The following is a 16,613-nucleotide window of genomic DNA, read 5'->3' as shown; positions in this document are numbered from 1 at the left end:
ATTACACGTCATATTTCTAATTTATCTTCCATCCATATATTTATCTAAAAAAAATGATCGAAAACGGGACATAACGCATTTTAAACAAATTGAAAGAGCGGCGATAGAGTGTTCGTGAAAGGGGATTGAAAGCCATAATGAAGTTCGTTTAACTAGAAAATCGACGTTATTTACATTGAAAGCGATGAGCAAAGCAACGACGAGAAGTTCCACAGCCAGCCTTTCCTTCCAAGCGTCCTTCTTTTTTATTTTCGTTTCTTGCTGATAGTCTAGCTAGGCGTTATAGAAATGAAGCGTCGAACACGTATGTATGAGAGAAACAAAACACGAGTTCATTTTAGAGCTTCGAAATTGTAGAGCCCTGGCAGCAATATTAACGATCATCCGATCGCACTCGTAGCCGCCCCGTCCGATTCCTCGCAGAAGAGATCCACGTGCCGGCCATCCCATACACACACACACACACACCCCCAGAACTTGTAAGTAGGTTTTAATTAATAAAAGTTAAATAGGTGACCGTGTTTGCATTTGCTGATCAGTGTCCCCTATTTGTCCGGAGCCGACCTTGAGAGCTCCGTCTCTCAAGCTCGAGCTAGTCGCCGCAATAGAGGCTGGTGGTTAGCCCACCCCTGGTCCCCGTGGCTTTAGACCAGGGACCTGGGGCATTGTAGTCTTAGAGAGAGAGAGAGAGAGAGAGAGAGAGAGCACACGCAGTGAGTAACAGATCTTGGTATGGATCACAAGTTCTGAGGTTATGCGCCAGACGAAGGAGTCCTAATTACACTAACATATTGCCTCTTGAAAATGTGTAATAATCAGATTGGTATGTTAGCCTTAATTTACGCATATTCGTTAATGGCATATTGCCCTAACTATGAATCCAGTTGCTCATGTACTATTTGCATTATGCTTGAGTAGTGCAGTAATCTTATTGACTAATTTAGGTCGTGTTTTGTAATTTATCTACATAATTTGAATTTAAAGACATTTACAGACACATACATATTGTACCTGATATTAGACAAATCGAGACTTTCGAGAAGTTGAAAATAATTTATAAGTTTAATCAACTCCATCCATTATTGGCGAATGAAATCATCGAAATAGACAAAGCTCACAGTAATAAAGGGTGTCCACAGTTAAATTGCATCACTTAGCAGTACTCGCCAAAAATAAAGGGTGTATTCGATTAAAATGGCACACACACATATTTACTCACCAAAATTAAACCGATTATCGGATTTTCTTGAAATGAAAAACTACTAATAAGTTATGATTTACAAAATTTGTATTATTCAATTTCGTCTCCCATCCCGGAAGGAAGGTGCCTTTTCACTCCACCCATCAAATTTTGTACAACCGATTTTCCCAGTGTTTTTGTTGTTATTACCCAAATTTTCTTCAACTCCCGCTATGATTTAATAGTTTTGAGATGTTTTCGAAGTTCCGTCTTCATAATTGCCCACAATTTTTCAATTGGGTGAAGTTCGGGTGAATTTGGTGGGTTCATATCTTTTGGCACAAAACTAACTCCGTTGGCTCGGTACCACTCCAACACGTTTCAAGCGTAGTGGCAGGATGCTAGATCAGGCCAAAACAGAGTTGATCCTTTCTGCTTCCTTATGAATGGCAAGAGATGCTTCTTAAGGCACTCTGCCTAGTGTAGAAGTGTAGTGATGAAGGGAGCACTTATTTCACCACATCCGCAAATCGCCTGCCAGATCAGGAACATCTTTGCAAATTTCGATAATTTCATCTTTCGAACATCCTCCGGGACATCGAACTTAGACTTCGCAACGAAATATTCTTGCCCAGGAAGTTGACGGAAGTCGACCTCGATGTAAGTTTCGTCATCCATCACGATGCAACACGATTTGGTGAGTAACTTCGGGTTAAATTTCCGGGCGCGGGTTTTCGCACTGATGTTTGGCTTTTCATTCCAGTTTGGGGCTTTTTGTACCTTATAAACATGTAATGCAGCACGATTCATGGTTTTCTGCACAAAACCGACTGACACCTTGGACTTTTTAGCAAAATCACGAATTGACATGTTTTGACAGTTCTTGAACTGTCCCACCACTTTCTTCTCCATTTTACTGTCCATTGGACCACTTTTACGACTACTCCCTTTGGCACTTAGACGCTCCTTGAAGGTTATTATCACACGAGACACAGTTTTATTTGCAATTCCAAGCTTTTTAGCGGTGGGACGCCTCTGGATTTTGATTGTAATTGCACAAATAAATTTCACGGACAATTTCTTGTTTCGACGACATGACTGGAACTACTGTATGCATAACTATGAAACTTGACAGATGTAAACAATACACTATATGAATAAGATTTACTCAAAATCAGGTATGAGTACGGTTCAAAGGTTACAGAAGATTTTCGGTGTGCCATTGTTATCGAATACACCCTTTTAGTTTCTCAACCGATTGTCATGACATTTCCAGGGAATTTAATACCAACAATCAATACGAAACTATCGATTTTAAATTGGCTCACTACTTGACTAGCCTATTGATCCCAAGCAAATCGATTAACGTACCTCATTATAGTCTAAATTCTAGTACTACACTATGTTTGTTTTGATTGGATATGATAGTTTTACAGATAAAATGAGGGATTCGTGGATTTTCTTATGTTTCGAGGGGTGCATCGATTTGCTTGGGACCGAAGATTGTACCAGAGCTGAACCAAAAAGTTGAGCACGTTTCTTCGTGACCTTCTGGTCTTAGAGCTACCTCCCAAGTAACATATTAAGTTTTATTAAATACTACAAAGAAACTATAAAACAACATTCATAAAACCCTGGTCAAGGCTATTTTGTAAATAATGCATCCACCAAAACCTCATTAAGATTAGAATATGTCTAGTTGGCCCACCCTGGAGAAAGTTCTGAAGGGTGTATTCTCGAAGCTCTTCAAGATTGATTTACTGCAAAAGGTTGTATGACGAACGCATTGAGAACCACAATAAAAGCTATTTAGCAACAATAAAAACCCTTTCCGAGCTATTTCCCCTAGCCACATGCTGAATCCACTAGGAAAGCATCATTCAAGATAGAAAAGGATTTATGAATCCGATCTTATCAAAATAATTAAAATAGAAACTGATGGTATAAAAATCTTGTTGAATATCCAAATTTATCACAATAGTTCTCATTAAGAGGCCTAGTTTTAAGTTTTTTTTTTTATCTTTATTAAGGAGACTTTCAGCTGTTGGCTGGCTCGTCTCCGAATAGTTTTAAGTGCCATATTAAATTTTATGTGAAATGTACGTGAAAACATCTAAAAAATTAAGTCCACCCTCGTAAAACGTCGATTTGACCAATTATTTAACATTGAAAAAAAAAATATATTCTTTAAATCGAGCTTGGCCGAGATTTTTTTTATTATTTTCGTATTTAAATGTTTGCACATTGGTAAATTTACCAAAATATAGTTATATATAAGGAAATATTGATAGAAGATCGAAGATTGTAAAAAAACAAGCAAACTAATTGTAACATGGCGGCGGCATCAAAGTTGATTTTCATGGGTCATTTGCGAAAAAGTTGTTTTGCTTTCAAGAATTCCTTAACAAATTTATAAGGTTTTAAAATGGCTTTTATGAAGAAAACTTGCAGGCTGAATTGTATTTATCTAAAGCCATTTTGCTTGATCCTAACCCGTTCAGATTTATGGCAGCATTTATGGAGGCAAAGTTGCCTGCAAAAAGTTAAACGTCAAAGTTTGTTTATCTTTCGATAGTTGCGCTGTGAGATCCAGGATTCTTCCAGGCGGTTTTCTCCCGATGGATTGGGAGCAGTTTCTCAGATAGTTTGCGATATTGTTTTACAACATTTCGCATTTCGAACAGCTGGAAGCGCAATCGTTCCCGGAAAAGATCCCCTTCTTCCAGATGGTTACAGAAGTGCACCATCCAATGATGCAGAAATGTACGGATGAATAAAATTTCTAAGAGTCTTTCGCCGAATAAAATCGCTGTTTTGGATCAGAAACCAGCTGATCTCCGCTAACTAAAAGTTTCAGTGGTTTGCTGTCGGTTGTTATTTCGATTGTCATCGCAAGATCTGGAGAAGGCTGGTATGTTTTTCAACTTTAGACAATGTTTTATGAATTCGAGGGCCCCGCTCACTTTACTCTTCTCCGACAGATGGTCAGTCGTTGGTGGTGTGCTGGTTCTTCTAAAGAAGTAAATTTATCTGAAATTGACTTCATGTTTTCATCCTACTTCGTCTATCCTTCGAGATTTCCTTGTCATAAATTTGGCATTTATTAACTATAAGGAACCATCTTTTAAGCTCAATTTGTAAACAAAGTATTTGGGGAGTTAATGATGCTTTTTAAAAAGGCTAAAAAGCAACAATAAATGCTTTTTTCTCTAATGCAAAACCTAATTGTTTTATGGTTGCTTTTATAATGATAGAACACGTTTATAAAGTATTTTATCATGACATTAATAAACCATTGCTAATGACGTTTATGCTTGAATTACAGAACAGTTTTAAGGAGGGATTGATAACTGTTTTAAATTTATTTTTAAAACAAGACAGTTTTCGACTTTCTTGCCAGACTATAAAAGGTTTTTAAAACAGCAAAAAGCTGAATTACCAAGCAGGAATGTTTTACACTTTAAAATGCTATATTTAAACTAAATAGATTGTTCATTGCCGTTATAAAACCATCATAAATTAGAGTGGATGCTAAACGGTTACTGGATTGTTACTTGGGCTATATGGTTATACTATATATAAGCTTGGTTTACGTATCTTTATGTCACTATATTTCTTCACCTAATCTAAATGCCCTAACTTTCTTGTTAATTCCATAAGGTTTTGTACAACGGTTAAATCGACATTTCTTCTGCTTTCAACCATGATTTCAACATTTGATGCTGCGTAGTGACAACTTGACAACGGAGTTCGTGTTTCATTATAGCCCAGTATCTTTCGATCGACCGCAACTCCGGTGTGTTTGTGGGATTGAGATCGTTCGGCACGAAATTGACCCCATTTGTCTTGTACCACTTCAGAACGTCCTTGAAGTAGTGACAAGAGGCTAGATCCGGCCAAAAATTGTAGAAACGTTGTGTAATTTAAAAACGGAAGCTGTCGTTCCTTCAAGCACTCATTTATGTAGACTTGTCAGTTATTCTGAAAATTTATGAAATTAAGATTTCAATTTTGTTGTAAATAAACGAAACTTCGCGAAATTCCGTTATGTTTCGAAAACATGGAAATAATTCAACTCGATTTTTTTGTTCTGAGCGAAACGAAACAAAATTAAAATTAAGCGAAACAACTACAAAATATTCTGCAAAATTCCACAGAATTCAGATTCGAGCCGATAAAAACGGAATTACTCGTTGTATCGCATACCCCTCTTCAGTGTTGGCAAACTCATTAATCAAATAATATTTTTCCGCTCTCATAGCTCTCAACATCACACGTGTTATTGGAACAAAACATCATGCTTGATATAGATTTTACATGCTCCTTTGATATTGTGAGACTATTCACAACGTGCAAAAATCAAGCTGAGAGTTGACTAGAAACAAAAATGATTCCGTTGCACATCGTTTTCTTAGAAAGAGAAAGTATAGTTTGCTCAAGAGGTATTCAACTCTGCACACTTTTATCTGTGCCAAGAGATCAAGCTGTGCCAAGTGTTGTGCCGATCGTTCCAAAATAGGCCGAAGTGTATCAATCAAGGTGTCAATATCCCATGAGTTTGGCCACCCTGAAGTTATAATGACTTTTGAGAGTATGTTTACGTTTTCAATTTCACTAATGGTCCATGGCAAACATTAAACTTCATTCTGATTGGAACGTGAGCGAAATGGGGAGGATATGAGGAACTGGAAGCCATCCAGCCGATACGACCCGTATACAAGAAACGTGTGCAGAAACGAAGGTGGAGGAAATTTCCACCAACTGTCTGTAAAATACTTCCCGACCAAAGCAAACCCAGAACTCGAATGGGCGAAAGTTCAATCCCACCCAAGAAACAACATCCCCGAACCAGTTCATCTGATCGACTCAGAAGTACGTGACCTCGAAGACATCACTCAAGCTTATCGTATCGCTGACTATAATGTCTCCTACCACCACCCAATCACCCACGTTCAAGCCTACCAAGTTCACGATCGTATGCAGTTGTGGCACCTTCCACAATGTACCACCAATTAAAACCATTGGCCAATATATCACAGGTGGAAACCATCAAATGAACCCCCAATCCCCCTGTCATACTTTGGAAATGGTTCGTGATCCAGAGTAGTTTCGTTTCTGCAGTTCTACTGCAGACAGTACCCTGTGGTTGTTGTTGTTGTTGATCTGCTCGCCCGTGGGATTTTTCCGAACAGCACATTTCTTAGTGTCGTCATGCGCCACCGAAACCCTCTCTGTCACGAATCAAACCTTCGAAATTGAGTAAGACCTTACAATTGACCAGACTAGTTTAACTGAAGATAATACTTGTATCGACTGGGAGTGGATACCTGAGGAAAAACGCAAAGTAAAACGAGACAGTCATCCCGGAAGACCCTAGGAAAGACCGGAATTTAACTGGCTGAAATACAACTTTTCGCCCCAGACCTTTTAATTTTATTCTATATTGTTTATTCTGCATAACAAACTTGTAAAACAAACAAAAAATCCTTCATAGCCGGCACAATCGCAACCCCGATCGCATTCCGTACCGTACCGTCGAATTGAACGATCTTACTGGCATTTGACCAACCGTCGCTGGAGGTAACGCATTTCGGCCGTCTTGACTGCCGTATGGACCCTATCGACTGACCATGGTGTGGGAGAATTCTGTTGACGTGATGCCCGAATAGAAGCTATTCCGGATGAACCCACGAGCCATTGGGATTTTCGCTACGAATCGGATGAGATAAACTTGCTTTTGTTGGTTTTGAAGGAATTCATAATACAGACAATACTTACAGAATTTTTCCTAAGAATTTTTCAAAAAGTGGCAAGGAACGATCCTTGAACCCATGAGTAGCCGAATGGAGTAAACAAAGAAGTCAACCTTAGCAACGATTGGCAAAACGTCAACACTTGACAGTGATGTCGATTTATATCAGCATGTGTCCTAACGTGCCGAACAGTGTGCCATGCTGTGTTTTGGCACAGTGTGCGGAGTTGATTACCACTTGAGTTTGCTGTCTCTTATTACTCTTCACCAATGGCAGACACGAAGTGACTGCTGCCAGCCGTTATAGAAGTTTCGGTTGCGTTTGGGCGTAAAGCAAAAATTATGAAACTCAATCTCAGTTTGTTGAGTTTTGCAGCTGGTGAGTTTTGTTAGCTTGATATTCCGAGCTGCGATATCGCAGCTTGCAAAATCAACCACAGTTGTTTGATTGTCTACGAAAATCAAGCGTGATCTTGGGCGATGGTGAGATTTGATTGTTTGATATTTTTCCAATACTGCCTCTCATGCCGAACAACTCTGGACCAAGCAGTAGCAAGAGGCGCTTTCTGGCTAGGGTATCTTGGTCGTTACTTAGGTACAGAGAACAGCGGAGTGAAAGTGGACATAATTGATTTTATTTTCAGCTGCTATAGTTATTATTTTTCATATAATTCTTATTTATTTTCTCAAATAAGTACAAATTATCAGTACAGCGGCGCCGGTGATGAAGTGGTAAGCGTGATTGCCTCTCATCCCAGCAGGCCTGGGTTCAATCCCAGTCAGCGCCGCCGGGATGTTCTGAGGCATAACATCTCTGATCACGCCTTCAGCCGTTGGTCCCCAGATCATGAGTTGATGGGTCGATTGGTAGGGTCCAGATGTGGGAGCTGCCTCCCTGGCATTGGTAGCATTAGTGCTCAGCACGGAAAACAAGATCGACGGAAAACAAATCAAGGGAAAAAAATAATAAATACAATCGGATAACTAATATATTTTTGGAAAAATGTGAGAGATGCTCGCGAAATTTCAATTTCCACAGCCACTTTCCATCTTTTAGTAATAAATTAACTATAGATTCTTTAGCGTTTAAGCATTCACCAAAATCCAAAATACGAAGAAAAACTGTTTGTAGGCCTCTTCATCTTGTTTCCTATACACAAAATTGAATTGGAAAGGTATTGTATTGTATCATTTTACTCAACCGGCGATGTTCAACCATTAATAACAAAAAAAATTCAATGAATTTGATACTAATGAGAATTCTATCAGTTTTTTTTTTTTTTTCAAAAACCACATCGTTAAGTTTCGCAAATTTTCGAAAGTTAGTGAAAATTTGATAAACTTCTGCAAGCGATTCTACGCAAAGACAGGATACCACAACAAGTAGGTTATGGCCAATTTGCTTAAGAACTAATCAAAGGAAGTCTTTTATGGACCAAGACCTCACAAAAAAAATATTTTATAATTTTCAACTACCAACCGGAGTAGATTCTTATATATAAAATTACCGTTATCGATCTGAAATTCAATTAATTAAAGCTGAAATGTACAAGTAAATGTAAATTAATATCGTTATTCGTTGTTCGTTGACATTTAAATCAATGTCAATTTATCGTTTGACCTTCATGTAAAAACACATGCATGTAGAATTCAATCAAAATTAATGGAATATTAAATACATTCATGTACACACTTAGTTTTTTTTACCGAGCTTGGCTGTGCAAATCTCGGCAAAAAAAGTTTCACTGAGATCATTTGTTTGCTGAGATTCAGCTAAGCATTATCCGAGACTCAGCAATCAAATGTCACTTTTGCTGAGATCTCAGTGAAACTTTTTTTGCCGAGATTTGCACAGCCGAGCCCGTCAGAAAAAAAAACTAAGTATGTAAAATTAATGTTTTATTGCTGTACATTTCCATTAAGGCTAGAAAAGACATCAATGTGCCTATGTAAGTTTTTGCTGTGCTTATTGTAAATACTCAAAGAATTCCGCGAATTGATGCAATCGCCATTATACCTTATTACTGTGAAATCACTCGACACAGGAATTCGGTTGGCTCACAAATAGGACTTACCTTTCCTAGAGTCTGCTGCTGAATGCAATGGAACAAGCACGAGCTTTCGTAGCCACATCATTTGTGCCGTGTTGCCAATGTTCCACATCAGTCGTACCAACATTGTATGAAAGTATCACAAACACTTTCATTAGTGGGGGAAAGGAATCTGTGAATATTAATTCCCGTATTCATGTACCTCACACTTATGGATTGTTGTCCAGGTTTTGTTATGAGTCACCCCACTGAACTTAACATGCAAACAGCAAAAAAATGTGAATTTACTTTTGACACATTACAATGTGTCGAATCGGAACCTACCGAACTTATAAAAACCAAAGATTTAAGTAAACTAAAGGAGAAAAATCTATACAACTTTATTAGTTAGGTAGGTTCCGATTCAACACATTGTAGTTTCATTTTTATAACTGTGATCTTGACTTTTTTACCTAGGGATGAGTACTTAAGGGGGTTAGATTTTGATAAGTTCGTTAGTGGGAATGACACTGATGAAGACTGCACATTGTAGTCGAAATACGTATCTGTCATGGATACCAAATTAATTAAGTCGAATTAAATGGAAGATAACCCTTTTTGCTGTTGTATTTGAGCATTCCGCGAACAACCCAATTTCATTACTTAATACAATTACAATACATTAATACATTTCAGCTGTAATTAATTGAATCTTTTATCGTTAAGGATGTTATTTTATATTCAAAAACATTCTGTGGTTCGTTGTTGGAAATACCAACATATTTTTATCTGTGTATCTATCCACAGAATTTCACTATAATTAAAAAAAAGTAAATGAAAAAAGATTTGCACAGCAAACGAAATTTATCAGCATCTAATCATAAACTTTGAAGCACTCAGCGAAGTTATATTTAGGGACAACAATACATTTACCCTGTTCTCATCTAAAACTCGAAAACTCCTCATGCGCCCCCAGTTTGCACACCATTGACTGCCCGGATTGTTAAAAAATAATGTTTTGTTCTTTCTCATTTTTATCATATCTCCAAATCATTGCTTATGCGGGCACTTAAATTCACACCATCACAAAACCATACCTGCAAATGCAAAATTCGCGCATAAATTTTCAAAGGAAAAGCATTATGCACTATGTACAAAGTTGGTAAGGCCCACCAGAAGCTTAATTTTTACATTTCCTTTTCTGTTTCACCTTTTCTTCCACACGGTTAAAAAGTTTTTCCAGTTCAAAAGTTAAATGTTGTCAGCCCCTTGATTCCTGCGTGTGCATTTAGCTCGGTGTTTTATGGCTTTTCCCTCTCCTTTCCACCATCCACTGACTGCACTGCCCATTTGAGGGATCCTGCAAAAAAGCAGACCGATAATTGATACTACGTGTCTATAAAATGTCTGTTGATTACTTCTTGCTCAACGGTCTTTCTCGATGTCTGATTCGAAGCTCTAATAGCCCCGAATGATGAAGTTCTAGCATGCCGGCACACTCATACTCCCAATCGGATAATCCACATGTGGAACACGTTTCATATTTTGTTTCACGTTATGCTATCTGCCACTAGACCACTGTTCTTCAGTCGAAAAAAAAACAATCCCTTTTCACGTTCAATTTATTTCTGTAGCACAACTTTGTCCGCTTGGATGAGCTTAAGGAAACGAGTGAAAGCTTAATTATTATTTTATTTCTTTCCATCTTCTTTCCCGCATCTACCAGTGCCCCGAAAACTGCCAAACCCTGGATCGGCGGGTCGAAGCTAAACTGCCGCGGTGGAAACTCTCCTGGGCCCCTTGAGGCCATCTTCTTTGGACCGCAGGTGGGAGGCGGAGCTAAATGTGGCGGCGGGTCAGCTGGTCGCCTATTGCACGCTCGTAATGTCCATAAGGAAATCTGTGCCTTGCTGCTGGGAGCACTGGAATCGCTGAGGCTTTCGTTACAGGAATTTTGTACCGTACTACCGCATCAATGGGCTGCCCTGACCGGTTCGACGCCACTGTCGAATCTGGACACCAAACAAAGACTGAAAAAGCTGGCCGATTCGGCAAAGGTGAGTACTTTTGATTCAGTTTATTGAAGCAGAATCGTTTCATCGGTGTTTTCTTTTACAGCTAATGGACACCGAAGATGACCTGGCGGCACGAGCCAATTCCGATATAGCTCAACTTTGTGCCGAATGTATACTTTACTGGAGACGAGTGCTGTCGGCAACAACCCAGCCTTCGGTGCACAGCCTGTTGGCCAAGAAGCATCATACACTCCGCGTAAGACGATTTGCCGAGGGATTCTTTGTGATCGTGAATCCAAGGCACGCGGCTAGTGGATGCTACGACTCGAACTACCAGAACTACGTATCCATTTGCGAATTGGCTCGGAGATCTAGGTATCTATCATCACTACCGCCCTTGCCAGTGCATTGTACTCCATTGGACGGGGACGCAAACTCGCTTCCACTGATTTTTGAAGATCGTTACACCGATTCGAACAACTACAGCAAGCGTCGATCCGGTAGTGAACCTTATCTAAACGGTCATAGTGGAACGTTAGGGAAATTGAAGAACCACCACCATCCGAACAAGATAGCTCCAATTATGAATACCAAAGAATGCTCCTGTGGGATAGCATCATGCTACATTGAACCTATCCCGAAAATGTGCAACAACTACATGGGTCTGATGACTACAAGATACGCCTTAGGAGGTGACATTCTACAAGCAAGTCTGACGATAACTCCTGCAGCGGCTGCATCGCAAAATGGCGTATGTTCGAAAACTCTTTCGAGACATTCGGTGTCTACGCTTGTCGAGCCGGAATGCCAGTGGGATCAGTTTAAGGCCGTTTATGCTCCGGGAACAAGCGTTAGTGGTGGGACCCTTCCCACGCGGCATAGTAAATCTCTGGACCAACTAGAAATTCAGAACAACACTTCATCTCTACCCCGTCAACACGTCCATAATGTCAATTATAATAATTACCCTCAAAAGCAAATCATTTACCATCAACCGGGTAATGCCATTATTCAAGCAATTCCAGCGAAACCCAAAAAGAACCCCGTTCAGGCTGAAGATCTACTGAAGAACATCACCGAGTTCAGAGAGAAATACAGGAACCCAGGTGATACCCGAAAAACCACCAACTCAAACAGTTCCAACAGTACCAGTATATACGAGGTTAGAGACACTTCTCACCAGATAATCAAAGAGCACTCAGCGAACAACGTGCAGACCCTCAATCGGATGCCCAAACAAATAAACGGTTACGCCGTACCAAGAACTGACTACATCCATGAAATGAAACCTCACAGTCAATCGGTGATGAACCATGAACCAAGCGGTCAAAAAGTGTCACAACAACAGTCATGCTACTACAACTCGCTACCGAAAAATGCTGGCATGGGTCTCTCGATACCGCCAAGGAATTCGTATCCTCCAATTCGTAGTAAAAAGCAGCAATCAACTGGATCGCTCAACACCAAGACCGAATCGAACACTATACCACGAAGTAACTCTTCCCAAATGTTACGAATCCAGAATGGAACTCCCAACATCAACAGCAACACACTACCACATCGTCCCGTAGAATTTGCCCGCATCCGGGTTGCCGATTTCAAACAAATGGTCAACAATCATCAACGACGGAACAGTAAAGGCACAAACGGTACTAACGATTCCAGTAGTTCTGGCAGCCCTGCGGTCACTCCAAAAACTCGCAGTAAGCAGAGACGTCTACTCTCATCGGCAAGTGTTCCATTCAAGTTGGAAAACCTAGAACTCGAGCAAGCAGGTGGCACAGCTGCCTTCAGCGAAAGTCTACCGAATCTTGCACCGCCCCCAGCGTTCAGTAATTCCCCATTGCCACCATTGCGATTAAGACGCAGACATTCCAGCAGCGAATCGACCTCTTCCTTAAGCGAACAGTCCGGGTGGGTTTCCAGTCGGAGGAGCACGGGTCCTTCAAGTCCGGATACAATAAGAAACGACCAAAGAATCGTCAACGGTGAACAGTTGCGTAAGAAGCTGCTAAAGTTACTCAGTGAACAGCCTCGACTGATGGATAGGAAGAACAGCAATCAATCGAACATCAGTGAATTCCTGGTTCGAAGCAACCAAAGCTCTATGAAGTCCAAATCAAACACCGATAATATCAAAAGCTCTGTTCAAATCGAAAATTGGAACAATTTAGAAAAAGAGTGGAACGAACCCAGATCGATACAGAAGAGTTCAGAAGGCAGAAGAAACAATCAACACTCCACGATGGATTCAAGACACCAAAAGCGAAGCACTAAGAAAGAGAAATCCAAATCGGACTTCGATTTGGCCAACATCTCCGACTACGTATTCGAAGATCTACGGTTACTTCCACCGCAACAATTTCGCGACCTGGCACCTCCACCGCCAGATGAGTTCCGGGATCCTCCGTCGTTGATCGAAGTCGTTCAAAAAGAAAAGCCCTTACCTATCAAGAATCTCCCACCACCAAATGCATTACTCCAACCTGCTCCCACTCAAATACAACAACAGCAGCAACAACACCAACAGCAGCAGCAACAACAACAACAACAACAACAACAACAACAGCAGCAACAACAACAACAACAACAACAACAGCAGCAGCAGCAACAACAACAACAACAACAACAACAACAACAACAACAACAACAACAACAACAACAGCAACAGCAACAACAACAACAACAACAACAACAGCAGCAGCAACAACAACAACACCAGCAACAACAACAGCAACAACAACAACAGCAACAACAACAACAGCATCAACAGCAACAAAAACAGCAACAACACCAACAACAACAACAACAGCAAAAACAACAACCTCCACCATCCACCCTTATCCCACAACCACAGGCCCTACCTTCTATGATTGTCCAGCAGCAGCAAATCATCCCCGCAACCCAGCAGTACCAAATTGTCCCGGTGCAGCAAATCATCCAACAACCACAGTACAGCAAGCCAATCCAGCACCCCATCAACCAGCATCACGTCTTCAGGAAATACGAAGTCCAAGCCATCGACAATCCCCTCTACCACATCTACGAAGTCGTCAAAGCACCTCGGCCCGTGCTGAAGTCACAAAGTTCCAGCGAACTCGCTGCCATGGCCAAATGCGCTGAAACCCTGAACAAGCCGAACGCAACCCTCAATAGCAACATCCCTCTGCAGCAAAACGGAACCGTTCATGCAACCCATGAAAACCCAATCCCACCGGAACGGAAATCATCCATGCGTAACCTTGAACGCATTCAGCACAGGCCAGAAGAAGATGAGAACAAGAAACGGATCGATCCACCCATGCAGCTGTTGGAATTTGAGAAATGTCGAGAAGAGTTTCGCAAACAAATCAGCTACTCCGGGTCAATCTATTCGGACTTCCACAAACTGGCTTCGGAGATGCCGTACTTCCACATTAGTGACGAGTTTCGGCCATTCTCTACCAATGGTCTACACCTGGTGATCTGTGTACACGGGTTGGACGGGAATTCGGCAGACCTGAGACTGGTCCGGACGTACCTGGAACTTGGCCTACCGGGGGCTCACCTGGAGTTCCTGATGTCTGAACGAAACCAGGGTGATACGTTTTCCGACTTTGACACCATGACAGACCGACTGGTGGCCGAAGTGCTGTATCACATTGAGACGTACCAGCTGAATCCAACGAGAATTTCGTTTGTGGCACATTCGCTCGGCACAATCATCGTGAGGTCGGCCCTGGCAAGACCGCAGATGCGACCACTGCTATCGAGATTGCATACATTCCTGTCACTGTCCGGGCCACATCTGGGAACTCTGTACAACTCCAGCGGACTGGTGAATATGGGTGAGTTTTTTGGAATGTTCTTGTGCCAATATGAATTTGAATCGTTTATTTAAGCTTTTTCTGAGCATACAACCCAAGCAACCATAGGCATGTTATTTCGCCTTTTTGCCTAGATTTGCAACTGATCGACTAGGGGAAATGGCCCCTAATTTGGGCCCATACATAAATTCAGCAGTCGACTAAATTTTCAATAGTGACCAAAAATATCCAATTGTACCGTCCCAATGACGCGTTCATCTAGATAAAATTGATAAATAGCAGATTTTAGCGATGGGCCCAATCTTAGATCCATAGGCCAACATTAGAGCCAATTCCTCTTTTCTGTGTTATTGCTGAGCCGGTTTGAAACACGAATGGAACTCTTCAAATTTCTTTTGATGTATTTATAGATGTTTCTCGTAAATGTTCAAAGAACTTCATAGTAATTGAGAGATTTGGGAATTTTACAGAAGTCTTGGGAACAACTGAGAAGTGTGGAGATATTTCATAGAACTTCATAAAAGTACGAAGAGCATCACAAAAAATGGGAGATCTTCGTAGAGAACAGAAAACTTTAAGAAACATTTTTTTTTTTCAGAAAGTATCATACAAGTTCTGGGAATTTCATATTATATTATAAAATTTCATGGAAATGCATGGATTTTCACAGAATTTCATGAAAGCCCCTGCGTCTTTTACATCAAACAGATATTCTCTAATATGATACCAAACTGCTCAGAAATTATTCCAACAATCTTCAGTTATTCTAAGTGCTCAATGAAGTCCTCTTGATATATTTTCAAGTATTCGGGTTGATCAGCTATTATTCTAAAGATCTTCAACCATCCAACAATTAAAATCACGTTTATTAGATGATCTCTCATGATACCGGGTTGCTCAGAAATTATTCCCAAGACCATCAGGTGTTCAGAGATTTCCATGCTAACCTCAGGGGTGACACATGTATCATTCTGAAAATATCCAATTATCCAAAAATCCAAATCACATTCCTCCAAGGAATCAAAAATATCTCCAAATGACAAAATGACAAACGATCAACGAGCCGAACGATAACGCTTTACTAGAAATGGAAAGCTTTACTCTTCTTGGTCCCTGAGGATTGCACCTGTGTCACAATGTTACGCCAACTAACTCGGCTGCTTGTCTCCAATTTCTTGACCGTTCCATACTTCCTAGATCTTGCTCCACTTGGTCTAACCACCTTGCTCGCTATGCTCCTCTGCGTCTTGTACCGGCCGGATTCAAGGCGAACACATTTTTTGCGGGATTGTTGTCTAGCATTCTTAAAACGTGTCCCGCCCATCGTACCCGTCCAGCTTTCGCGACTTTCTGGTTACTGGGTTCACCATAGAGTTGCGCCAGCTCATGTTTCATTCTTCTCTTCCATACACCACCGTTCTCACATACCCCGCCAAAGATGGTCCTAAGCACTCGTCGTACGAAAACACCCAGTGCTTGCAGGTCCTCCTCGATTATCGTCCACTTCTCATACCCGTAGAGAACTACCGGTCTTAGCAGCGTCTTGTACATGGTACATTTAGTACGGGGGTGAAGTTTACCCGACCTCAGGGACTTATGGAGTCCGTAGTAAGCACGACTTCTGGCAATTATTTGTCTACAAATTTCTCTGCTGCAGTTGTTATCCGACGTCACAAATGATCCGAGGTACACAAATTCATCCACCACCTCGAATTCATCTCCGGTGATTGTCACGCTTCTGCCTATGCGAGCCCTATCTCGACGTATTCACCTTTAATGCAACCTTCTCTGCTTCACGTTTCAGCCTGGTGTATTACTCCACCACGGCCC

The 16,613-nt window shown here is 40.9% G+C and overlaps 1 protein-coding gene across 1 annotated transcript in view; it reads left to right on the top strand.

Annotated features, from left to right (window-relative positions):
• LOC135711270 (uncharacterized) overlaps positions 1-16,613 on the top strand; it is a 213,065-nt gene that overhangs the window by 187,345 nt on the left and 9,107 nt on the right. The window contains exons 4-5 of the mRNA XM_065234070.1: positions 10,689-11,019; positions 11,081-14,804. Of these exons, the coding sequence (XP_065090142.1) occupies positions 10,689-11,019; positions 11,081-14,804 (4,055 nt within the window). The remainder of the gene's footprint in view (positions 1-10,688; positions 11,020-11,080; positions 14,805-16,613) is intronic.

The sequence above is a fragment of the Ochlerotatus camptorhynchus genome, unplaced genomic scaffold, assembly GCF_037179485.1.
Source record: "Ochlerotatus camptorhynchus isolate MF236.1 unplaced genomic scaffold, CSIRO-AGI_Acam_v1.1 ptg000429l, whole genome shotgun sequence".
Classification (NCBI taxonomy): Eukaryota; Metazoa; Arthropoda; class Insecta; order Diptera; family Culicidae; genus Ochlerotatus; species Ochlerotatus camptorhynchus.
This window is presented reverse-complemented; position numbering and strand designations above follow the sequence as displayed.